Here is a 26,977-nt window from a genome sequence, read left to right on the forward strand (position 1 = left end):
TATTCTTCGTTAAAGTTCAATTAATTAATGTTCCACGGAAGATTTTGAAGAATCGGATATCTTTTAGGCAAGAAAGAGCCAAAGAATTTATAAAGAATCAAAATATACAAAATCGCAGTGAAAAGGACACAATCACGAGGCGAAAGTAAATTTCCGCTTCCTAAATTACGCTTTACATAATTAACACTGATCAAAGACCATATAAAGAAAGTATTTATCGCGCACGTTCGCGTATCTATAGTATGTAAGAAGAAAAATCAAATATGTTTACCTGTGTATACATGCGTATATTTGATGAATATAATAGAGAAAGAAAGATAATGCCTATTTAAAATAAGAAATTATATATATATATATATATATATGGAGAGTCTATATAAAATTGAAAGATATGTATTAAAATAGCCTTTTGTCTCGAAAACGCGACGTCTATCGCACGTAGATATAAGACGAATGTAACGGATAATGAGACAGAAGGATAATAATGCATATACTTATATTCAACGAAATATACGTATATGCATAAATATATCTGTGCTTTAGGAGGATCAACGAGATAGTGTTCATTTCTTTCCAAATTTAAATGATACATTTCTAAATTAGAACAAAACTTCTCAAGCTCAACCATAAAAGTTGGTTCTTGTTTTTCTCAATTGTTAATTTTTAATCCAGTCCAAGCTTAAGACGATTAACGTTAGTATATGATTTCCATGAAGTTTTTATCTTTACATCCTGAAACTTCTGGAATTATGAACATTAAAGAAACGGTGAATGTACATTAGCTCTTCTTCTTCCAAAGTGCAGGTTTACGCAACACGCAACACATAAATTCACGTGTGACTTAGCGCGCGACCACTATCACGCACATACGTACATGCTTTCCTATGTTTTCGTCGGCCTTATTTTTGTAGAAGAGAAATGTGTGTCTTATCGAACGATATGAGACAAAAGAATATATGTTCTGTTGAAGTGTAAACTTTAAGTTACATTTTAGTGGCTGTTGCGTCATGACACACGAGAGCGTAAGGAAAATTCATATATATATATATATTCTTACAAGAAACTACTATATGATCGTCCTTGATTAAAACTTGCTTGTTTCAAGTTCCTACTTTCTCCTTGAAATACTCGCTCATAGACGTATAAAGGTTCGATTATGTGGTTGTGAGTTGTACGGTTGTTCTCACCGTTGCGCTATGATAAACTAACGTTAAGATAATTGTTATTGATTTAGATATCAACGCACGCGTGCATGTAAATATGACAGGACATTACGCGAAAAGATACATGTATATTGTTCTTATCATTAGATATCGCCGAGAAAGATTGTCGATTTATCTTTCGCTCTCGTGGGGCGACGCGTTGCGCAAACGTACAATCCACGATGTCCAAAGCTGAAGAGCTGACTTTTTAGTGATGTCATTTTTATGATGTTTTCTTTTTTGGATATTTGTTTTTAAGATGCATGCTCTTAGGACGTTGTTTGGATGAATTTTATCTTTTTATTACTTCATAGACCCGTTAGTGTGCGGTCAACGATAACGGTCAGCGACCCAGTCAGTGCCATAACGTTGATTCGACGTTGATTTGACGTTGAAATGGTCGATGAAACGTTGAATCAACGTTAATTCAACCCTCATCTTCGCGTTCTTTGAAACATTAGATCCGGCGATTATGTTTACAATATGCAAAAGAGGTGAAGTTCCAGAGTATGAATCTGTTGAATTCGATAATGTATTATAAGTGTGTGCCAAAACGGACCGCGATAATCAAATAAAGGGAAGATATGGAGTGAAGTGTGTGTGTGTGTGTATGTGCGGAGTGGTACGTTAAAATGTGTGTATGTGTGTGCGCGTACGTACCTGCGTAAAGCAAAAGCTGTACAAGAGTCGTACTTTGTAAATGGCGATCTCGCGTTATTGAATCTTCGCGGGTCTTCCGACCATATTTATTCTGTGATAGTCACGCGTTTTACAAGGGATACGCGGCTCCGCGGTTTCACACGCGACGCACATGTATACCCGCACACAATGCTACGCTACACTACATAAATATATGATGTTACTTAAGTTTATTTGGCGAGATCAAAGATAAGACAAATTTATGATCAATGATTAACACCACATGCGTGTTTCTCCTGCTCCTCCCGCCCACCTTTCACCGTTATCATATTCTATACGGCGAATAATTTTATTTTTCACCCGTTCGAGCAATTTTATCGCGCGATTTTACCCACGACGAGCAGCGGATGAGCAAAAGTAAAAGTGAAAGTGATTAGAAAATACTCACGCGCACATTTCACCGCGCTTGAGAGTTCTCAGAGAAAGCGTCACTGGCCGCCGGATATTAAACTTTCCTCTCGACATCGCCGCACCTACATTTAGATCGCGTAAATTGCGAATGCGACGTACTATCTGTGAAGCGTTACGATAGTTATCGCGTAAATCGCAAATAACTCATCAGCTGTAAGACGTTCGGATAGTTATCGCGTAAATCGCAAATGATTCACCGTCTGTGAAACGTTTGGACTATCCGTCGGAGTTATCCGTCGGATGAAGCGCACACCTGCCTTGGCAGGTATTAGCTTACGTGCGTTAAAAGGCAACCTTGTACTTGACCTTGCGCCTGTCAGCCGCCACCATTGCGCCAGTGCGCAAGCGCGCGTTTCAATTCGCCGTCTCGATTCTCGCGTGCCTGCGATCGATCGATTGTCCGGGATGAAGTGAGGCGCGTGCGACGCTAGTTCCCAACGTGTTCGCCCGCGCCGACCCGCCCTTGTTCGCCCTGAGCGTCGCGACTCTATACATCGACCTCAGTCGCTCCCGGTTGTCCCAGTTGGCTCGTTGCGTGAGAGCCGCGCTACGGATAAACACGCGAACGGTCTCGCTGGGTCAAACTTCGTTCTACCTTCCTCTCTCTCTCTCTCTCTCTCTCTCTCTCTCTCTCTCTCTCTCTCTCTCTCTCTCTCTCTCTCTCTCTCTCTCTCTCTCTCTCTCTCTCTCTATCTCTATCTCTACCTCTTCATTCCCATCTCTCCGCGTCTTGTTTCGAAATAATCGAGCCGCACGCGCGGGATCTTTCGAGCGCCCAATGTCCTAATTTGATTTGCATGAAAGATGGCGATGTTATCCTCTACAGTCGCGTCGCCCACCGTTCGGGCTGCACATCGTTGTTACCCCATGCCGTCGCGCACAGCGACGACAATGGAGTCGATGCAACAGCGCAAGAAAGACCGCCGCGGCAAGCAGCAGCAGCAGTGGTAGTGACAGCGATTGGTGATGGTGGTTGGTCGACGACAGTGAAGGTTATCCGCAGTGGCGATCGTAACGACGACGACGACGACGACGTTGGCGACGGTGGCGGCGGGCCTTTCTAAGCAGTCGTGAGCGAAATAGCGATCAAAGTGTATGTTGCGGCCTCAGTGTCTATTACGCCACGCCGATCGAAGAGCGCCGAGAGGGTCCCACGCGTACGTGGGATTACATGTGTTGTTAACGAACAGACCGGTCGACCGCTACGATACTCGCTACGATACGCACGTGGTACGCATCGTTATCGGCCATGGATAGTCATGTGGCGTACAGTTCGGGCGGCCTCGCGCGATTGTCGACGCTGGTGGGCGCCCCGGAGGCCGCGCTGCGTCTGCTCGTTTCGATTTTGCTAGGTAAGCCATTTCTTGTTTTTCGCATTTTTTGCGTTTCCTCTTACATCGATGCCTGCCTCGATACCGCCGCCATACAGAGCTCTCAGGCAGTTCAGTTCTTAGGCAAAATGAAAAATCACGATGACGTTAAAATAATAATGAGGAAAATTGCTTCATCATTATTCAGTTATTTCCTTGTCGTTTTCACATCATGACTTTATACTCCACTTGGGTCGTAGTTCGTGCAACATTCGCGGCAGAGACATTTATGGCACAGATCTCTCTCGATCTGTAATTTTCATAGATAATACGACGAATGTTCGAACATCTCTGTAGAGGCGTGTGTCTTATACGGGCTGGTTGTGCCGTTTCAGCCGCATATTATTTTATCTTTTAGCGACATTCGAGTGAATTTGACGTGAAATCTGTCGAGTGTTACAGTCACGGTGTTCATTCGACATGAAGTCTGAAAGTTTAGCTCGCCAAGACATCCCATCTCGATCTCAATCGATTCCTCGACAACTCGATAAGAGCTTGGTCGATGTCTTGTTACTTTCGATATCGTGAGCAAACTATTAAAAATAATAAGTATGTTACTGTTGATGCAATTTTGATCGTTCGAATATTCTCTAAATATAGTTCTGCTTCACATTTTGCCTTAAGTCAAATCTTGAGTAGCCTGAGACCATAACCTTTACCCAGGTAAAATAGAAAATTATGTGTGATGACCTCAAAATGATAAGGAAAACTCATTTTTTTTCATCATAATTCGGACATCATAATTTTATGTTCTACTTGGGTATGAGCATGAGTTTTTTTTTCTTTTTTATGACACGAGATACGATATTGCGTTTTACTTTCAAGAGAAATTACAAAAATGCAGGTGAGAGAGAACGTGGAAAGCGCAGCGAAGAAGGACGCATTTAGTACACGTATATAGTTCGGTCTATACACGCTTTTAAAATTATCTACTACTACGGTAATCTATAGAACGTGCATCGCGTCGCACAAATAGCCGAAAATTATATAAATATTATATGATCAATGATATGTGCCAAGTGAATGCAAAATAGTCAGATTTTATTTAACGGTGCAAGCACAATTTCGTTTTAGAAATCGTAACTATTTAAAGGAGCGATTGAGTCGTCATGCTAAAGTAATCGAAATCTCGTCCATATTTGCACGGCTCTATCGCCGGTGTATAACCGTTTGTCTTCCGCTCTCCCTGCACGAGAAATACACCGTGCTCATAGCTAATATAATGACCCATAACATTATAGATTCATCGCGAACTCCCACATTCATTTAATCATTAATATGTAGTAGATACTTTTTCATGCTGTGTCATTGAAGATTTTCATTGTCATTGTTTATGTCACATCGTAAACGCGAATGTATTTTTTAACTCGAGACATCATTATTCAAGTCAAGTCATCGATGTTAGAAATCGCGTTTCATCCCACACGTTCAGCGCCAAAATATACACGGTTCATTTAATATCGTTAACAGACTAATAATTTTGTTTGTTTGAACTACTTGTTTTCCTACTCAATGATGTGAGAATTTGTTGCATTAAATTCGGCATAAATTTGGTAAATTACACGAAAACAAGCGCGAGCAAAAAACGCTTATACATAAATTTCGAATACATGATGTAAAAATAGTGCATTGTGCGTATATTTTATTTTTACGATCATATATTGTTATATAAGCCTTATGTACTACTTCGTTATCATCGGACAGACGCGATCTAGTTCGGATTGTTGCCTGCTGGCACAATTTACGCTAATTTAAACGCATTACAAATAGCTATTATTGCGTTCAGCTAAAACAGTAGGTAGGTAAATGTGGGTAATAATGGAGTTGCGATATTTCTTATTACTTATTAAGAATGAGCGTTAAGTTGATATATTATTTCTCTGTTTATCACGATACTTTGCAAAAGACAATGTTTTGTGAAAGCAACTTCATAATAGTTTTAACAAAAAATTCTTTCGTATTTTTATTAAAATGTATATACTTTTATTAATTTATCCATTCACTCAAGTAGAAAAGAAAATCACAATTAAAATGACAGAATCATGATGAAAAAAATGAGGTTTTCTTATCAACTTGATGTCATCGCAATTTTCTATACTTAGATAGCATGTTTGATCTGAGATTTAATCTATGAATAGAAGTATTATTTCGTACAAACAAGGGATAGGTCGGTGTTCGAGAAATTAAATTGTGCGTTCATGAATTTGTTTACACGCCTAGAATAGTCTTACTCATTTTATCGTTTTACTTGAAATTGATGTACAAGTACAAAAATCAGTACAAAATTCAGATGCGCCAGTTATTGAGATAAGAAGGTTGAGATAATGAATGTTGAGTTATGATGATTGAAAAAATAGCACGAACTTTCATTTCAGGATTTCCTGTTGCGCTTCTTCATAGATATACACTGTACGGCAAAGATCCTATTCGGCAGCATTTGTTTTTCATAGCGTGCGGTCTCTCAATTGGTTTTTGGAATTACGGTAATTGAACGAAGCAATATCTTATAATTTATGTATTAAGAAGTGAGCGAGTTGCATGCTAATGTCCGACTTATTAACTTTGTAATTGTTTCACAGATTTGAATATACTTCATTCATCAACGGCAGTATGTGCAACGTATTTAATTTTAACAATCCTCGGCAGCACCGGACTGTCTGTTGTAATAACATTACTCTTCAACATGACGTACCTACTATACGGTAAAGCGATAATATATCGAGCTAAAATTTTCATGACTCTAATTTGTTATAACCTTATCTCTGAAGAAAGAAAAACAATTTCTTTCATCGTATTAAATATTTTTAAAAGTCAGTTATAATACTTTTATCTAGGCATTATTTCATTATATTTTAATTGTCCATTTTTATCATTAAAATAATAAAATTTTCCGCTACCTATTCTTAGCAATTCTTAGCAATTTTAAGCTACGAGGAACTTAAATAAAAACTGTGAAAAAAACTTTAACAAACTAATTTTCTAATGCAGGTTACTACACTACCAGCACTCAAGATTATGACATAAAGTGGACAATGCCGCAGTGCGTGTTGACACTTAGATTAATAGGACTCGCATTTAATTTATGGGATGGACAAAGACGTGATGTACGCACAATATTTCTTACCTAACTATTGAACATCCATTTCGGTGTAACAATCATCCTGTATTGTAGGAGGAGCTGTCCGACACTCAGAAACGGGTGGCTTTGAAGGAACGGCCGTCCCTGTTAGAAATCGCGGCGTATGCTTACTTTCCCGGCGCGTTCTTGATCGGACCGCAGTTCAGTATGCGACGATACTTGGACTTTGTCGATGGTCAGCTTACGGAACGCGTACGTTATCAAATTGATCAGTATCGCCCTCGCTTTCGGCGAAGGCTTATTGATTTAATTATAAACTGCATAAGAAAATGCGAATCTATTTCGATAAGTAGCACACTTCGTATTTCAGGACTCTCAAACTGGCGCCATCAAACTACCGGATTGTGTGTGGGCGGGATTGTCGCGAGCTTTCATCGGATTCGTATATGTAGCGATATTTCAAATCGGGACACTTTATGTTTCCGATCAATATCTCTTTGAACCGTCATTCCAGAAGAAAAATTTAATAAAAAAATGCTTGCTCGTTGGCCTTTGGGGTCGAATTAATCTTTACAAATATGTTAGCTGCTGGCTGATTACAGAAGGAGTATGTAATCAAAAGAAACATATTAATAAAAAATGTATCGTATATCGTATATCGATTCGAATTCTGATTGCCTTTTATTCGTAATACACAAAATTAGCATTTTATCGATGATTTTAGGTATGTATCACCTTTGGTTTAACTCACAATGGAAAAGACGCCGACGGTCGTATAAAATGGGATGGTTGCGCAAACGTCAAGTTGCGGACATTTGAAACTGCCACACAGATGCATCACTATATTCTCTCTTTCAATATCAACACTAATCACTGGTGTGCAGAATATATTTACAAGAGGTTGAAGTTCTTGGGCTCAAAGATATACAGTCAGATAATGACATTGCTCTTCCTCGCTCTATGGCATGGTTTACATTCTGGATATTATCACTGTTTTTTCATGGAATTTATTGTGACATATTTTGAACGAGACGTAAGTATATCACTAATTGTAATACGCACGTTTCTAAGAAAATTGCTTTACCATTCGTTTTCCCTCTTTCTCTTTCTTAAGCACGCACGTACACATACGCGCATACGTATAAGACCTTTATTCTACATTTTCTGTTTTCTTCTAGATTGGACCAGTGTTAAAGAATAGCGAAAAAGTGCAAACGATGTTGAAGACCCGTTGGGAAGCGCGCGTTCTCGCGTTTATCTTTTTGAAGCTTTATACTTTTGTTGTCATGGGATATGTCCTCCTAGCGTTTGTACTGCTGTCATATCCGCGATATAATCAAGTTCACGCTAGTTTATATTACTATGGACATGTGCTCTTCTTTTCTTATCCGTTGTTTGCGCCGTTCATCAAACGGTTGCTCGGTCCTAGACATGAACGTCAACGACCGCATGAGGAATAAGACTATAGGATCTTTTTTGCGCCAATATTGAAATATTGCTCCATACGTCGCTCGAGTTGAATCGCTACGAATTGATATCCAAAAAAAGCATAGCTGCGGTAAAGAATGAACACTGGTGTACAGTTACATTATTCCTAGTCTTCGGCGTGTCAGGAAGAATGTGATAACGCATATCTAGCGGAAGATATGGTACATACGAGAACACATGGTCATTATTATCGCATTTCGTAGCAATCACAAATTTCTTAAAGTGTAATTCTTTTCTTTTAGCAAAAGAATATATAATAGGATATTGTTTTGGTGGAGGTTTAATTTATCAATTTTTATTATCGAATATTTTGTGGATTAAGATTGAAAAGTTTTTTGGTTGAATAATATCTGTCGCTCAAGCGAAATACGATACATAATGGTAGGATACTTATATTCTGCATAAGAGAGTAATAATACATAGCTAAGAACTCACAAACTGACGCGTTATTTCAAAGAAATTCCGCTGGTCGGGAATTGTATGTGTGTGTATGTATGCGCGACTGTATTTGAAAGTTTTTACAATTTCAAAGCATGTATCCGAAAAATCCCAACAACATGATGACAATTCCAAACATTTCCTTATTCTTGTGGTACAATAATATTTTCTTGAGTTTGTAATAGTACTTAGCTATATATACGTTTGTTTGAAGTTTACCTATCTAGTTGGTTGCAGTACAAACTACAAATAGTAGAGTTTACGCGTTGTGCTGTTTAACGATATGAACGAATTGTAGCTTATGATACCGTAGCTTATGATAACCGTATTATCGTGCAGGCTAGTCAAACGTTCCAATATTCCAAAGAAATTCAAAAAGGAAAGAGCAACTACGTGTACTTAGGTATCGCGATAAGAATGGCGAACGTCCAGCCGCAGAAATAAGCTTATGGCAACTGTATCGCAAAATACAATGATGTAATTTTATAAACGCAAAGTAACCGAGAGCGCAAAACTGTTATAATCTAATAAGTATGCATAGTATGCGTGCTAAAATTGAAGTATTTATCTCACCGATAGCAATTTCTAATTTTTATTTGCAGTGTTCCGCAATTTATCAACTATCATATCACTCCAGATATAAATACGACGAAGGGAAATTTGATTTTACTCGAGTGGGTGCCTTCCGTACCTACAAAATGTCGATTAAAATGTTGAAATTGCGTCGAAGGAGATATTCGATGGAGAATATAATCTACCTGCGACGAAAAATTGTAAATTTACACGTGTGAAAAAAAGTTTCAAATATGCCTGATGCAGTAGAGAAAAGAGACATAACGGTTTAATTTCAGTAACATGCTATTGATCGCTCTATATCTATCTCTGCGTATACATCTATCTAATATAAAGTATGTAAAATATCGCGAGAAAGACGGTTCTCATTCTTATGTTCGCGCAAATTGCATACATTCTCATAAAAATCTAACAACGATCTATCCATCTTGCGATGTGGCCATGTGGCTTTTATCACGCGCACAGCCCTTATCATCGAAATTAAACAATAGTTAATAATTTATAAGTGAAGAATGTACAGATACTGGTATACCTTGCGATCTTTGAATATCTTGACGTACGCGCTTATTGATCGATCGAATTAGATTGGCAATTAATTGGTAGTATTACCACTTCTTGCTTCAACGTCCATTTATTGATCAAAGATAGAACCAGTTTCTGACATTTTCAACATAATCGCGCGTATATATTAACGAGTTGCAAGATTTTAGATAACTGAATAAATAATACATGTAGGCATAATCAAGTTTTTTTTTTTTTTTTTTTTCATAATATATACTTGGTTTCTCAATATGGTTTGGATATTTTTCTCTCGATGTGCACTTTGGGCCGCGGATGATAATTTAACGAGAGAGATTTTATTATTCTACTAATTTCTGAAATAAAAACTTTTTTTTTTTAATAATTCCTGGAAGTTTTTTTATTAGATCATCAGCTATATCGAGAGTAAAATATCCAAATCATATTAAAACAAGGTATAAATCTGCCGATAGAATTGAGGCTGTAGAACAATTGAAACCAATTTCCTCAATGCGATATTCTTATATAGAATTAGAATTAATAAGCGCGAACACATATGAATCTGGCGGTATTTAAGAACTATCGATTTGTTTGTTTCGTCCTTAATGTTAAAATCCGAAAACATGTCATTGAGTGTGTCTCATTTCCTTTCCGAGTATTTTAATATCTTACGTTTTAATGTAGGAACATTATACACGTATCACACTGTTAAAAGACAAAACGAGAAGCTCGATGTGGTATGTAAAGAATCTGTGAAAAAGGATTAGGATGACATTGGCGAATCAATTATGCCAGAAGTTGTTTGATATAAAAAATGTATTTTTTCTTTTTTCAATTATTTTCTTAAGAGATACATACAAAAAAGATATCGTTGTCTCGTGCGAAATGATTTTCATTTACATTTCTTTTGCGAGAGTAACTACTACCAGTAATGTAACCCGGTATTATACGGTCAGTCGCTCGAGAACCATGCGTACGTGCGCGGAACGTCGTGAATAGGCTCGACAACGCGAATATCACGTCTGCCTGTGAGTACTTTTACTCCTGTGAATACTACACGGCCTATCCTGCGAGAAAAATAATTGACATTCTTCCTGCGATGTGTGAAATTCTCGCCGGGTATCCGGACCTGCATTCGCGTCACGCTGCGAAGTAATGATCGAGAAAAATAGTCCCCGTAAAATTTGCTCTCTCTTTCTCTCTGAAGAATGTCGAGTTTTACGACACGGATCCGACGCGGAATTCTTTGTACGCGTGACTCTAATACGGCCCGCTGGGACCCTGCGGTCCTGGTGCACCGTAACTGTCGACTGGTCCCGGTTGATGCCCCGGTGGGCCGTACTCGCCACCTTGCGTTTCCTTCTGTAATGCATAAAAATAAACGTGCAGGGGAAGATGATGATAAGAGAGAACGAGAGATGTGTAATACGCTAGAGTTTTTGTACCGTAGACCGCGCGTCGCGCGCGGCCTTGACCTTTTCTGTGATTACGACCGGTAGAGGATCTAAGCGTCTAGTCTTACATTCGCGCGTTTAACGAGTTTGTCAGTACCGCATATATCTAGCGTAGATGGAGATCGAGCGTTCTCTTCAGATAATTGCTAGCTACATAGAGAGAATTTTGCATAGTAGTTGTAACCGATGCTACGGGAAAGAGCATTACCGCTCTACGACCGGCAAGTGAATGAGTTTCGATCCGATGTGCGTAGTTCATTAAGCAAGCAGAAAAAGAAACGCAGCGTGTATAACGATATATATTTTTTTGTAATGACGAGTTATAGCATTTAGTGTGTATACAATATAAACGATAATAGCTCTATCTCTACACGATCGAGACTTTGTTGTGGAAATCTCAATAAGCTCGTTCGCTCGCACCGCCGTTGACTAATCCACTTGAGCCGAATGAGCAACTTTCCACGATTATCCGAATCACCGCTTGGCAATCGTATTTTCTTGCTCTTGCGATAATCCCCGGGAAAGAAGCAATCCGCGATGGATCGTTAATGTAAGTTACGCACCTATCCGAGATATATGACGTGCGAACATTATTTATGATGCGCTCAACGTTCGCGTATTTTATATTCGCTCGCCTCGTTCGCTGTGTTGTAGAAATTAGCATTAGAAATTTACATTCCAATTGCGAGACGAGCTCTCTCTCTCTCTCTCTCTCTCGCGCGCGCGCGCGCGCTCGCTCTTTCTTTCATCGATGAAATATTCGTTGGCCGTTTGACCGTTGGAACTCCTCTGGCATCGACGTGTTCCTCTAAAAGCAGCGATTTGTTGCGCGCGCGCTTGCCAACGATGCAAACGGCGTAATACGGATTACGTAAATGTATTACAACTACAGAGATCGGATGATAAGATATATTACACACGAGTACACGGGGCAGGTGCATGCTTGAATTCGCGCCCACGAGTAGCGTGAGAAGTTTACGTAAGAGCTAATCGCCGCACGGAACCGTAAGAGATGCAGGAAGTAACCGGACTACACAAGGCGGAAGACCACACTCGACTTCGTCTTCTCGCCTGAGAGTTCCGAGCGTGAGACGGGGAAAGAAAGAAAGAAAGAAAGACTATCTTACCTGCGTCTTGTAGCGGATGAAGTAGACCTCGGGCTTGCTCGGTTGCGTGGGTGCTTGCGTCGGCAGCACAACGTCCGGCGCTTCCTCCGGCTTCTTCACGAGCACGTAGATCAAGGTCTTCTCCTCGTCAGGTGACGGCAGCGGCGGCAATGCCGGCGCGGTCGGCGTCGGCGGCGTCGGCGCCTTGATGAACACTATTTTGTAGTGTTTCTGCGGCGGCGACGGCACCGGCACATGCTTCGGCGGCTTGTAATCCGGTGCTTCCGGCGGCGGCACGTGCACGTATACGTGCTTGTGAATCACCGGATTTTGCTGAGGTGGTCCGTAGCGGTCCGCGGGTGGCCCATAGCTGCCGCCACCACCACCGCCGCCGCCGCCGCCACCGCCGCCGCCACCGCCGGAGGGTGGAAAGTACGAGCTCACCGGAGCCTCCGGCGCCGGTTTCGCCAGCACCAGCGACGAGCAGGCGATCACGAGAAGCGTGCTCTGTCGAGAGAAGAACAAGTCAATATTTTCGTGTCATCCTCTTTTAAGATCGATTAAGTAATTTTTCTCTTTCTTTTTTTTCTATTTTTTTTTTCTTCTTTTCTAGTTCAAACCGGCACGATTACGCTGCTTTTCGGTCTTCAACATTGTAAACGCGCGAATTTTTACGTCGACACTTAATTTATTTGCTACTGCGGCCTTCAAATAGCGCGAGTTTGGCGGAATCGCATTGATCTCAATGTCCACGTTGTTTTCTCACAACATTGCGAGCGGCAATGTTGTGAGATTGTGCGATGCGAATGACGGCAAAGGCGAGTGCCTTAAGTCAGTTTTAACGGCGCGCGATAACACGCGAAATAAATTACTTGGTCGCGATTACGTTGTGGAAACTCGACAAATGAATGAATGGAATGAAATTCGTGGAACTGTATTACTTAACGGAGTACCCGCGATGCAAATCCGTCATTTGCAATTTTAAACGGCAAACATTTTTCTCCGTGTGAAATTCGACTCGTTTGTACAACTGCGACGCGTTCGTTGCTTTTAATTGAGCTTTACGATCCATTGACTGTGACGCGTTAAACCATCGCCACGGATCACCGGATTTATCGTGACTGTCGTATTTATATACTAGTCTGTTGCAAAACTGTCGAGTCCGACGAGATTCGTGACACATTATTACTCGCATGCGGGTGTTAGCTCGTTAGCGATCTTCAATAAGTCACGCCGTGGCTCCACGGCTGTCAATCACGGAGACTGTTCGTGCAATCTTCGAGTCCTGGCTCGTACTCGTCGTGCCTTCTCGCACCGCGAAACGCGCGGGGAAAGACTCGCGGGTTCATTAATTCAGTGCCATTTTCCACGATGGGCATGTCCCATTAGAGTAGAGTACGGAAGACGATAACTTCAACGCGCGCGCGATAACGCCGCTCGAGCGAGACTTCCTATTCGCTTAACGACCCTCGATCACTTAATCATGCTTTAGTATGCCGCATCGAAACTCGCAGAGCTGCTTTCGCTGTTTTCTTTCGCGCCGTAATTATCGAGGCCGCGTCTGTGAATAGCGGAGCAATGGCGGGAGGAATCCTTTTACTTTTGCTTGGCCGCGAACTGCTTTAATTCGCGAGAATCGTACCGATGCGCGCTCTCGCACGCTCGACGGATTTTTCCTTTTTTCTTTTTTTTTTTCTTTTTTTCGCGGTTTCATCGCGTCGGGAAAACGCGCTTTCCATCGTTCGAAAAAGGTAACTGGCGATGTGCCGCTTAAATGGCTTGGAGAGGAGCGATGATGTAACGCGCGGGATCGTTGCGAAATGAAATTCGTATTAATCGAAAGAGAGAGGGAGAAAGGGAATCCTTCGAGACGCCTGTCTCGCGCGAATCATCTTTCGATGGCGACCGTATGGCGTGTGAATTTTTAAATAACAAAAAAAAAGAGAAACGAGACGCGTGCTGAAGCCCGTCCCCGAAAGGAAATCGTAAGAGTGAGTAAAAAGGCACAAAGTGATCGGATGCGACTGATTGGATGTATCGGCGCGGTTTCGTAAAGGCGAGCTGAAAGCGCGTTGTTCCCATCCAGCGCACCTGGTCACTCGATCACTCGGTTGCTCGGTAAGAGGATTGCGCCAACCGCAGCGAATGCGTAGCAACCGGTCTCTCCGGAGAAGAGATTCGTCCGCTGAATTTTCGTAGTCGCCGCGTTCGCTCGAGCGGAATTCGCAATCGGCGAAAAATCGCTGCTTGAGCAGCATTGTGTCGCTTCGCGCGGGGGGGGGGAGGGGCAGAGGGGAAACAATTTTCTGACTCGCGCGATGAGTCCGCACGTGTAATTAGTGGGCATGATAGAAATGGCGAGGTGATAGAAATGGCGGTGATAGAAATCCTCTACTCGATTAGAACTCGCGCGATCGAAACGCGATTAATTATTCTATCGAAATATTCGTCGTCCCAATCGACGATCACTCGCGCGTCACTTTTATGTTGGAGCCTCCTTAAAAGGAGGCAAGGGAGGAGAGGAGGGCAGCAGAAAGCGAAAGAAATGGAAAATTTCGCACAGTAGTAACGATCCCCCGGACGGACAGGTATTTTCGTAATTAATTGGGAATGTACAAATATCGTGTAGATAATAAAGGAGGCTCTTGTTCGTTACTTACTACCGTAGTACGCATTCTCTCCCGCGTGAGCGACTCAGAGATATGTACTCCCGAAATGTGAGGCACGTAGAAAAAGAAGAACGACGAGCGGCGTTTCACTTGCGAGCTTTCACGCGTGTGGCGTGCGGTCGAGACTCTTCCGAACTTTTATAGAGGCCACCGAGGGGATACCTACGGAAAAGGAAGGCACAAGGAAGGTGGACGTAGTAGTAGCGTCGTTACGCGGCACTTCAGGGGGTTTCTTCTTTCGCGCGATCCACCACCTCTGCCGTCGTAACCGTCGTTTGCCGGTCGTCGCCTCCTCCTCGACTTCGTTGCCGCCGCCGTCGATCGTCGTCGTCGTCGTCGTCGTCGTCGTCGTCGTCGCCGTCGTCGTCGTCGTGGTTTAGTCTCAGTTAAATCTGCGGAGCAAAGGTGCGACGGCTTAGTAGAAAATGAAAGTGCTCGGAAATGAAGATTCATCGTCGTCGCGGAACATTTTCCCCGCCTAACTGCCGCGCGCGCGCGCGCGCGAGGAGGTCACGCGGGGACGCGATTTTTCTTCCGTCTACACATTCCGTGTATCGCATCGACAGAAAAATAGGAGCGCGATTTACGCGCGATCCGATCGACGACGACGCGGCCGGCAATTTATGCGAACGTATAAATTTATGTGCTCGCGACGGATGAAGAGACTATGCAACGGCACTGCCGGCAACGTTGAATTATAACGACCATCGAGATAATCGGTCAAAAGGATTAACGAACATGGAAGCGACGACGGTTTAAAATATATCTTGAGAAGGATGGAGAGGGAGAGAGAGAGAGAGAAGAAGGATCGATCGCAACGCGCGGGCTCTCGAGTAGCGATGAGACAAAAGAGAGAAAGAAATCCGCGTTATTCGTGACATTGGCACGATTTTCCCTTCTTTTGGAATCATCGATTACGCGTGTTACGTAAAACGCGTTTGCGAGCCGATATTTTTAGTCTCGCGCGCGAGCAACGCGATGCTCCTTAATAAAAAGGATACTTCATTACTCCCATGCATATTTCTATCGATCGCCCGACGGGCGATTTGGGATTCGTCTCTGTAAGAATCGCTGTACGCGAGCGAGATTATTCATTGCGCTAACGTAATATATAGGAATTCCACATAAAACCGCTCTTGACATAACTGCCGTCCCGATCGATGGTACCAATGAATTATTCATTATTTACTATGGGGAACGCGTCGCGAGTAGCGAAGCGTGTCGAGAGTAAAACATCGCGCGCCGTGTTGTCGATCTATCTATTATCCGCACGGGCCGTTACCCGATTAGCCATTAGCCGATCGCTCGTTACCCAATGTACTTTCTTTCGCGAGTGCTTTATCGCTTAGTCGATTAGTCGTCGGACGCGTTCAGGACGCGAACGGAGCGGAATAGAGGAATAAGAGCCGTATTGATTTTGCCTTTGAACGAGACTTTGTCGCGTCAGGCGACAGGATACCTGCGATCAGCCTGAGCCTGATTTTTTTCTAACGCGCCGGCAAATGCACGCGCCGCGTACAGTGCGTTGTGACTGAACTGGCGAAGGAAATAAAGTCGTAAATTGCAAATTTACAGGGAGCACTCGATGACTACTGAGTCTATCAGAGTCGCTGCGTAATCCACGAGATCCAGATGAGAGAGTCTACGATTCTAATGGTCTGCGAAATAGCGCGGATCTCTAAATTCAAAGCGTGATCTCTCGGCGCGCGCGGAGAGAGAGAGAGAGAGAGAGAGAGAGAGAGGGAGAGGAAAATCGCCCCTTGAGGATAACTCGCCTCGTCGAGGATAGAAATCAGAGTGCGGACTGACGCAAGAGTGGCGCAAAAATGAAAAGCGAAAATAGCGAAGCAGCTCTCCAGCTCTCTTGAAAGAGAAAGAGCAACGAACGAGCGTACGACATCGAGCCCGAGTAGTTGCCCGGTAGTCGTTTGCTCGCGTCTTGTAGCTCGCAGTTACGCGATCGCATGTCGAAGGTATGACCGGCATTCGTAACGTCGGCCGACTCGCTCGACGACGACGACGACGACGGTGGATCTATCCGCTTGAAAAGTTTTGATATGCGCCGCGCGTGCAGCGCGCAGCATTTCACTCTGATTTCATCCGCCTCGTCCCGCCGTTATTTATTGGACGCTCGTGCACGCGCGTTTAATACGATCGGAGCGGAAGCTATACGGAGGAGTTATTGTCGCACACAATCGCACGTACCTATGTAGGTCAGTGGCCCTCTCGAGAGCGGGAGGACATTACTCTTTATAAAGGATAGAAAGGACACTCTCTACGAAAGAAGCGATGCGTTCGCGCGAGTGTGTATCGAGAGAGAGAGAGAGAGAGAGAGAGGGGGGGGAGAGAGGGACGGGAGAAAGGGAGAAAGAGAGACACACGATATGTACTTGAGATTTTCGACTGCTCTCCGCCGAGAGCGTGAGGAGGTACATTGTCGCAGAAGAATGCTACCAGACGACAGCTCGAGGGGGAGGAAAGTTTGCGCGCCTCGATGAATCGACAAATTGATTCTTTTCCTCGCCGTTACCGTCGCGCGATCGCGTTACTACTACGGGCACAGCGGAGCATGAAAGAAGAATCTGCGACGGTATCAGGCCGAAGGTATCAGAGCGAGTCAAGCGGTTTGCGGGACCGTGCTGATGAGTGTGAGCTACGATACCGTTCGTTGCTCGCAGCGATGCGAGCGAGCAAATCGCGAGCATCGCGAGTGAATGTGCTCGGTGCAATATTACACGGATGCGTATGACGCACAGCGGTATCTGTATATTCTATTATTATTATATCGCATCGTAGCGCAGAGCACCGGCGCTTCGTTTCTCTTTTTCTTTGTCCCTCTCCCTCCTCTCTCTCTCTCTCTCTCTCTCTCTCTCTCTCTAGTACAGATTATCTTTGGCGATTTCGCATGACACGAAATTACCTCATCTCGATAATAATTAATTAACGGTCGACCATCCTGACCACAGTCGACACCGCGAGAACAACTTACAAACAATTAGGCTGTAACTACAGCTGGTGATTACAACACACAATATAACGTCTGATTAACGCCTTTCTCGCACTTCGATAAGAGCGCACAATCTTTCGCGATCTGAGCGATTACTCAACGTCCACTCGGCGCGGAAGTTGTACGCTGTAAGTTGTGAAAATCGATCGGTGTTGAACAAAGTGCGCGCGAAAGCGGTGGACACGTCGAGCGCGAATCGATGCTCGATTCTAATTAATACATTGTAGCAATTTTCACACGAAAGTTACATGACTAATGGCCGTTGGGGACAAGTTTCACCGGCGCGGTGAAACGGAGAGAAGGAGAGACATAGGAGAGATCGTCGGATAGTCGAAGTCCTTAATCTTAGATCCTCCCTCTCTCGTAGGGTCGTCAAGCGCACCTTTGCACTTCCTTCCTTCTTTTGAGCTTAAGCAAGTTCTTCAAGGAGAATCATCTAAAATTCGAGAGCTCTCGAAGAGTCTCTAATCAGAGCGAGTCGAAAAAAATCGGTCACCTCTTTGGTAATATCCTGTGTAGAAAGGATAGGAGATCCACATGTAGCCAACAACGCATCTCGCGTTATTAAGTACCACTCGACTGACCCGACTGATCCGTCCGTCTCTCCATCCTGTTGCCGCATTAAAGTGACGCGTTTCGCGTAGGGAATAGTAGCAACGCGGAGCGTAGAAATGTTAAAGGAGGATTTCGCCGTGTTACACACGGCGATATTCGTATAATCTCCTCTTCTCCGAGCGGGTGTGTCGCAATCGCGCATTATACGATCGCTCACCCTTAGATTTCGACTTAAAACTCCATATAATCGGCCGATCTTTCGAAATTTTCGATACACTGCGGAGAAGCCAAAACTTTCCATTTATGCTTTCTCAAGGATGACGGGATCACCGAGTACATTAATACGTTTCGTCGTGGTCGTTATCGTTTCCGCCGCGGATATTTAAATGATACCTACTACAATCCGGCGAGCTCTCGCGTGGCCTGTGACCCGTTAATGTATATGGTAATAATAATCGAGATCGAGAGATGGAGCGGCGAAGAGATTTCGGCCCAAGGTAGAGTTCGCGACCGCCCTTGGCCGATATAGCCGCTCGTCTTCGCATGTTTGCGCATTGATTTCCAAATCCACCGCTGCTCCTCTCTTTTTCTCTCTCTCTCTCTCTCTCTCTCTCTCTCTCTCTCTCTTTTCATCGGTGTGTACGTGTGTGAAAAATCGCGCGACTCGCGCTGTTCGCGATTACTCGTGGACGACGATGGATAATCACCACCAGACTACCTTCCCTCCGCTCCCCGCCACGGTAGCGTCCACTTGTGTGCGGTGGACGGCCGCGATGGGTGAAAGTCAAACTAATTACGGCGAGTACGCTGCGGCCACTGTTGCTGTTGCAAAATCCACTTTCGGTAAGATGCGATTCACACTAAAGAACGGATAAACCGGAACACACATCGTCGCGCATCGTGCGCGAATAGCACCTCTCTTTCCCCTAATCGTGAGCGCCATCGCGAATGCGATTAATCTCATTCTTTTCCTTTTTTTACCTTACGTAGTCGTGAGACTTACGTTTTGTGCGTTTCTTGTTTGTGCGTGAATTGTATATACACGTAGGCCTATATATTGCGATATCCTGTGTATGCGCGCGCGCGCGAGTAGCATTGATCTTCGACGTGTTTCGAAATGCTCCGAATGCGAATCCGTTGCCGAATCCCGGTAGCCGAAAGTCGAGGAGACCAGCGTCGTTTGTATCGAGTCCGCTGTGCATTCGCTCGAATTTTCTTATGCTTTCGCAAGTTAACGATGTTACGCGCGTATGGTGAAATTCGTACGGTGAAATTCGTCCGGTGAATCGGGCACGATGGAGCATTGCCGAACAGGTGTCCCATTTTATGATCAGATAATTCGCGATGCTCGAGACGAGATCAGAGAAGGAAATGGAGGAGTACTAAAAGACGAAGATGATTCGTAGTAGATATTTCGATCACCCAAATAGTTTCTTTATTATCATTTCGAATATATTGAGTCCGTTATTACCTTTTTCCCAGACTTCTTTTTTATTAATAGCTCTTGATTCTTGTCAAATAAGGACGGTCGTTTTCGATGCGACGATCTTGTTATTTTTCAGGAACAGGCGTAAGGTCGAACTTCTCTCTCAACATCTCAAACAATGGCTTACGCGTCTTCATTAACGAATCGCCGCTTGCGTGTATATGTAATTTGTCTATTCCCGGCTGCTTAACTGCCAGGTATGGACTTATATTTTTAGCTGAGAAGATGACATGACGATCGTACATCGATTTTATGAATTCTTGTACATCGTCATAGTTAGAAATCTCTCTGAGTTCATTCGGGTTTACCAACAAGAAATGCTTAGTTTTATCGCGAACAGAATTCAAGGTGTTCTGAGCTGCCTGAGTCGTCTGGATTGCTTGAGTTGTCTGCTCGATGTTAGTAGGGCTTGTATTTTGTTCTGTAAGATTGAAGATTTTTAGAGAAACATTTTCACTTGAAAAAGAGGGAATCGCGTTCACAGAGAATGTTTCTATCACCTAGCGGTTTATGCTCAGATTCACGTCCGTACAATTTCTGCGCTGTCGATTCCTTCTTTCTCCATATTGAAAAGATGTCTTGATGATCACCAAATTGTTCGTTTCTCTTAAACCCCAATGGGGGCCTCAATTCATACACAGATTCAGACGTTATAGGACTATATATCGGTTTTATCTCATCATCTTCGCAGGAAAATGGAGATGATAACGTAGGGAAGTGATGGCTCGGTGAAGCGAAATCTTCTTCGGAACTATCTTTGGAACTGGTGCCTGCGGTTACTTTTGGTTTAAGCGGCCATGACAGGCTGCTTTCAAAGATGATAGCTAACAGCAACAATTGTATGGCCTAGAAGAAGATGGTAATTCGATTTTACGCGTATTTCTTAAGACCTGACTTCCAGGTCAGTTCAATTTGACATCTTTGAGTTTCTGTAGACTAATTACGATGCTAGGACGTATCATAAATTTACAGATATAGCTTTGTACATTTAGCTTCAACGATCGAATAATTCAAATAGTCGAAATATATTCTTTCGAGCTCTCTCGAAAGAACCAAACACGAGTTTCACGATCGCAAAATTCGAGTCATTCCAACATTGGTCATTGTACGATCATGTGAACATCCCGAGAGCTAGCTCCGTACTTTCATTTACACGTAAGTACGTGTAGATTATACAGCCATTCCATTCCATTCTTTCGACACCACGAAAGCGAAAGCAGGCCGGAACCGACGCGGTTCACCTATCTGTGATGGACCGTGCGTGACGTGACGTGTCTTGAAGTGCAAACGTACGCGTACGAGGAATACGCGATCGCGTAAAATCATTTTTTTTTTCTTTTTTTTCAATCGTAACTAGTAGCCCGATATTAGCGAGTGCTAGCGATTTAGCAAGCTTCCTGAAGCATGTCATGTACGCGGCAAGTGGTAATTGGGTGAATTTTCGACGCTTCAAGTCGCACGTGTTACATATATTCATTCAGCTGTCGTAACGGCAACTTGACAATGAGACCTTTTTATATAACAAAGACACCTTTCCGTTCGTTTGTTCTGTAACTACCGGCAAAATTCTCTGAATGGGTCTTCTCGCGCTGTGATAATTGCGCGTGACTGGTCGTTACCGAGTTGCGTACGCGAATCTCCAATTCTTTCGAGGAAGGGATATCTCAAAGATTGCGTTTTAAATCAAATTTCCGCGTTAACATCACGAAATTTAATACTGAAGTAAAGAGGATTGTGACGTAACTATTGCCCATGTATTGAATCGCTTCAATTTGCTATCAACGATTACCGCGAACGTGAAGGTGCGAACAGAGATCTTCGATAGGTCGTCGCGGTACTCGGCACTTCCGCGTGGAGATCTCTCTGTGTTCTCTGCTCGGCTCGGTAAGACGGAACTATACAGTATATATGCAGTAACTATGCAGTCACGAACGCTATCGGCAATTATGATTTATTAGGTTCTCTTGCTAGCGTAATTATACTCGCGATTAGCGTAGAAGTGAGGAGAAATTGTGTTGGCGGATCGTACACCGAGTAGAGTCTCTAAAACAACGTTACATGTCTTCACCTCTACTTCGCGAGCGGTTTTCGCATGGAGACTCCGATGTGAACAGAACTATAATTGAAATTGACTTTCGTATGATTCGCTAACTACAGCTTATTGGGGCAATCGGAGAAACGCGTTACATGACTGACTTACATGTGCACAGACATATATGTGTAATAAAATATTATATATAATTCTACATTATATAAAATTATTATATACGTGTTTACAATCATATAAGAATTATGCGTGAAAATTTACAATTTCATGTACGTAAAGTCATATAATGACTCAAAAAATGACTCAAAGCATGGCAAAATTATGGCTTTCTGTTTTGAAAGAGAAAAGGAAAAGAAAAATGTAGTAATTGCTATAGTAAGTATATCACTAACCTTTGTATACTTCGCGAACATTTTTCCCAAGTCTTCTAGCGTTCTCTAGTGCACGTACGAGGTCTACTGTCCACTGAGTATTGTGACTTTGGAAACAATACCCCTCCTTTATATATGCGTTTGAAGTAAAAAAATTTCTGTAAGGGATCGTCGTTACCCCTTTCTGGGCTAAAATGACTCCCATAAATTTCTTTCAAATTCCAAATAGCTCAACAAGTAGCTTATCGCACCGCGCCGCCATAAACTTGTCTTCTCTCTGATACATTGTTCTGTCTGAAAATTCCTCTAAGGGATAGTCGTTACCCCTTTCTGGGATAGAACGACTTTCATAATCTTTCAAATTCTAAGTAGTTCAACAGGTAGCTCGTCGCACCGCGCCGCCATAAAACCATCTTCTGTCTGACATATAGATTTACGAGAAAATTCTTTCACTCGGAATTTTCCACCACGAACAAGGAATATAATGTAGTAAGTATGTGAAAAGCATGCTACACTTATGCGTGTAAATAACATAGTTGGTGAAGTTAGTAAAGTAACCAGCTATAAATGTTTACTGACAATGAGATACAATCATGCGAGAGTAGAAAAGGTATACGCGAATAATTTCTATAAAAAACGTGTATGCAGTCTGATGAGTGATTAACGTTTAAGTAAATAAGATATAATAGAAGTGATACTTACCATTCGACAAAAGCATCTGAAAAATCAGCAATCAACGATCAAGATATTTTCGTTTCAGAATATTGCGCTCTCGGCTCGTTGTTCGCGAACGCGTCGCAGTCGATATGTGAAATTTCTGCGCTATCAACGGTGCTCGAAAGAATTTTACGATAACAGGAAATTACCAACTAACTTATACTTGTGGTTATCATTGATGATACAGAGAACAGTATATACTGTTCTGTAATTCGACTTACGATATATCGATTGTTTTGCACAGAAGGCCAGCCGAATCATTCGGGAATTCACTTCAGAGCATATCATAAAGAAGAAAAGGTCCAAAATGGCGCCGCACTTGGCAGTTGTCTGTTGTACAAAATAGGTTATCGGGGAGTACTGTATGCGTCGAATATTGCGTGAGCTTTAACGAGAAACCGTAGGAAATATTATGGTCGGCTTTAGATAAAATTCGTGTGCACGGTGCGTTATAATCTCCCGTACATTGAGTGCATTCCTAAGATAATGGCCGAAAATGTTATCACAAGTAATGACGAGCTCCTGAAAAACATTAAGTCCTTGCTCTGGGGTTCGACGGTCAAAGAGGACGTTTTCAAGCGATGGGCGCAAGGTAATGGATTATGATTCCACATATTGTTGAATGTATTTTATGTAGAAATTTGTGTGCAAAGTTACAATCGTGGTTATATATTACGTCGGTGTATAATGGCCGATTAGCAATGACGGTCATCATTATATTTTCACTCACATGTAACATTATATTGTACTATAGAATCGACACACATTGAGAGATGTGTCGTATATTTTTATTATATTTTATTCATTATGTTTTAATATCATTATTACAGGCTTTTCCTTCAGCGCAGATGAACCTACTGCACTTGTACAGAGAGAAGGAGGGCCTTGCGCCGTAATAGCTCCGGTTCAGGCATTTATTTTGAAGCAGTTATTATTAGAGGGCGATGTTGTGACTTGGAAAGCTATTGAGGCTGAGAAGTGTGATCAATTACTTGTGAAAGCAATGATCGAAATTGTTAATCAAGCTTCTGATATCCAGGATCCTAAGTATTCAGTAGTATATACTAATCACTCAAATGTCTTTGCATCTAGTAAAGAAGCTTCTGATCCTAAATCTGCAGAGTCTATGGTAAATTCAGTCGAAGATACTAGTGAAAGTAGCCAAACTAATAAAACTCAGGTCACAGAGCAAACATTAGAATCAGAAGTTTTTCATTCTCAACTAAGGTATGTTTTATAAATTCTTCTTCTAATAAAGGAAGAACTATTGAATTTTTTGATACTTCATCGTTACATCTTGTTTCAGGATATTCACTACAAACAACATCGATGATATCGAGGATTACTTCACAGAACGGATTGGAATGTTGAAAGATCAATACGGTGTACTACTGCTACTTTATACTGTGATGTGCACAAAGGGAATTTCAGGAATATGCTCTGAAATGTCAGATCCGACAGAACCCATGATTGATTCTACATATGGATACGGTAGTCAAAGTTTGATCAATTTAATGCTAACTGGCCGAGCAGTTAGTCACGTTTGGGATCATGATCAAGATATTGGTGGACTGAGTAAGATACATGCTTGCTTTCTTCGTATCTTTTAATATCTTTTGTTATTTTTCTCACTTTCATACAGGATGTCTTACGAATGATACTTTCGAGTAAAATTTAGCCCAGAAGTCAAATGACCAACTATTTCGAGAGATATACCGTGCACCATGAAATATGCACTAGAGAGAATCTTGTTTTTTATACCTTATTTTAATAATTCCTTTTTGTAGAATTACGTGGTATAGATAAGCAGAATACGGTGGGATTCCTGGCTCTTTTAGAGCATTTGCGATATTGCGAAGTGGGAACATTTTTGAAGTCACCGTCGCATTCTATCTGGGTGTTGGGATCAGAAACGCATTTAACTGTGCTCTTTTCTACTGAGAAGCGATTAGTGAGTCCGGAGACACCGGCGGAACAAGCACGAAGAATCTTCAAGCGCTTTGATCCAGAAGGAAATAACTTCATCTCGGCGAATTTACTACAGGATGTATTGGCAGAATTAGGATTGGTAGCCGATGCGGAATAGTATGTATTCATTTTTGTTCATCAATTCTACCGTCCTATTATCATAGAATATTCCCAATTAATATTTTTATATCTTATGTAGCGTCGATATCATGAGAAAGAAGTTGGATAATGAAAATCTTGGGATAATACTTCTCGCGTCATTCATGGACGAATTTTTTCCCGAGGAACGATGCATGTGTCCGGATACTTTTGTCTTGTATCATTACAATGGTCTACAACGTAGCAATCCGGAGAATAGAGTGAAGTATCATAAGGGACAAGCAGTATTGCTTGAGTGCACTGTGAAGTGTATTATGGATAGTAATCCTATGCTGACAGTCCTGCAGACAAAGTGGCCAAGAATTGAGATACAGTGGGACATAGAACGAAATCCTAGTTTAAATTAGAATTCATAAACTATAAAACATAACGGACGACGTAGAGTGACCTGAGCAAGCGCTTCTATAGGATATCGTCGAGAATTACCACTTCAAAACCGTAGTCTAGTCAAATCGGCCACCTTCTGATTCGGGTCAATGAACACAATGATATCAAGCAAATATATCTGCTAATAAACAACAATTATTTTCACGGAAGTATCTAGCAATTTGTGCATAACGCATATAATTGCTGAAGACTAAATATATCCTATGTCTAAATATTGTATTGTGTCATATTTGTTTTCACACGAGAGCAAGAGTCAACTTATTTTCTACGCAAACCGTAAGTCGTTTTGTTGTGTGCAACGGAATATCTGTATTTTCGAACGCTTCGCAAAATTCTATACGATAGAATTTGACGGTGGTCGATTGTAAGTAACTTACAAATATACAAAATCCCTTGGCGAGGATTTTATTTACTTAATTGTGCAGTTTATACTTCATAATGAGATCTCCCGTTGCATTACAGCGGAAGAATTCGGACTTTATCGGACAAACCATTATTGTATGTTATATGATATGTGATCATAAAAAAAAAATCTTACTCTAAAATATTACAAGATATTATTTTAAAACTATGTGCGTATATTGTTATTTCGCAACTCTTGTCGAGTAGCTCACTACGCTTAATGAAACATGACGATAAATAATCGAGGTTAAGAACATAGAGTTCTTAACAAAAGCGCCTTTTCAACTAAAAATTTTAACCGTATCTTTCGTCCAGTTACTAGAACTATATTTAAAGACAAAGCTATGAATTTGCTGAAAACTAATGTGCGAAATAAAATATAACGTTCTTTCAGGAAGTGAATACTTTTTACCAAATAAATTAAGTAATTATTTGATCAATATTTATTTTATATATATTTGGCCAAATATTGGTCAGTATTTATTTTATGTTCTATTACCGAAATAACAAATTTAACATTAAATAAATCTGCTACTTTTGATTAAAACCAGTTACTGTAATCTGCTTTAGAAGCAGTTGTTTTATATTTATTAATTAAAATCTAAATAAATCCAAAGGAGATAAATTATAAAACTTTATATAATAATCTTGGATCCTATTTTATATTAAATTAGTTTTCAGTACTATGCAATTATTATTTTAAGATATAGTTATGTTAAAACATGAAATTATGTTTATTATAGCTTTATAAATTTAAATTATATCGTTGGTTATTTTGGATATTTATCATTATTCTATTTACATTATAAGAGCAATATGGTTTGTATTTCATGCTATTTGATATTATTACGAAAAGATATTTATTTGATG

The 26,977-nt window shown here is 41.7% G+C and overlaps 4 protein-coding genes across 4 annotated transcripts; 2 read left to right on the plus strand and 2 right to left on the minus strand.

Moving 5' to 3' along the window:
• The first annotated feature begins 2,985 nt into the window (after positions 1–2,985).
• nes (lysophosphatidylcholine acyltransferase 3 protein nessy) lies at positions 2,986–11,603 on the plus strand. The gene is made up of 8 exons (XM_011148239.3): positions 2,986–3,664; positions 6,058–6,165; positions 6,262–6,384; positions 6,671–6,786; positions 6,855–7,013; positions 7,132–7,368; positions 7,486–7,794; positions 7,940–11,603. Exons 1-8 carry the CDS (start codon positions 3,562–3,564, stop codon positions 8,219–8,221), a joined length of 1,437 nt encoding a protein of 478 aa, XP_011146541.1. The 5' UTR covers positions 2,986–3,561; the 3' UTR covers positions 8,222–11,603.
• On the minus strand, positions 10,886–15,197 carry LOC105187495 (extensin-3). Its single transcript, XM_025304838.1, has 3 exons — positions 15,000–15,197; positions 12,361–12,846; positions 10,886–11,141 (listed from the first exon to the last, which is right to left on the minus strand). The coding sequence occupies exons 1-3, from the start codon at positions 15,012–15,014 to the stop codon at positions 11,040–11,042; spliced, it is 603 nt and encodes a 200-aa protein (XP_025160623.1). The 5' UTR covers positions 15,015–15,197; the 3' UTR covers positions 10,886–11,039.
• A 4,772-nt stretch (positions 15,198–19,969) lies between these two features.
• On the minus strand, positions 19,970–22,643 carry LOC105187442 (uncharacterized). The gene is made up of 3 exons (XM_011148242.2): positions 22,496–22,643; positions 20,557–20,902; positions 19,970–20,477 (listed from the first exon to the last, which is right to left on the minus strand). The coding sequence occupies exons 1-3, from the start codon at positions 22,514–22,516 to the stop codon at positions 20,122–20,124; spliced, it is 723 nt and encodes a 240-aa protein (XP_011146544.1). The 5' UTR covers positions 22,517–22,643; the 3' UTR covers positions 19,970–20,121.
• A 718-nt stretch (positions 22,644–23,361) lies between these two features.
• On the plus strand, positions 23,362–26,500 carry LOC105187443 (ubiquitin carboxyl-terminal hydrolase MINDY-3 homolog). Its single transcript, XM_011148244.3, has 5 exons — positions 23,362–23,783; positions 24,022–24,418; positions 24,498–24,766; positions 24,979–25,276; positions 25,359–26,500. Exons 1-5 carry the CDS (start codon positions 23,678–23,680, stop codon positions 25,663–25,665), a joined length of 1,377 nt encoding a protein of 458 aa, XP_011146546.1. The 5' UTR covers positions 23,362–23,677; the 3' UTR covers positions 25,666–26,500.
• The last annotated feature ends 477 nt before the right edge of the window (positions 26,501–26,977 follow it).

This window comes from Harpegnathos saltator, unplaced genomic scaffold, assembly GCF_003227715.2.
Source record: "Harpegnathos saltator strain DR-91 unplaced genomic scaffold, Hsal_v8.6 scaffold650, whole genome shotgun sequence".
NCBI classification, from domain to species: domain Eukaryota; kingdom Metazoa; phylum Arthropoda; class Insecta; order Hymenoptera; family Formicidae; genus Harpegnathos; species Harpegnathos saltator.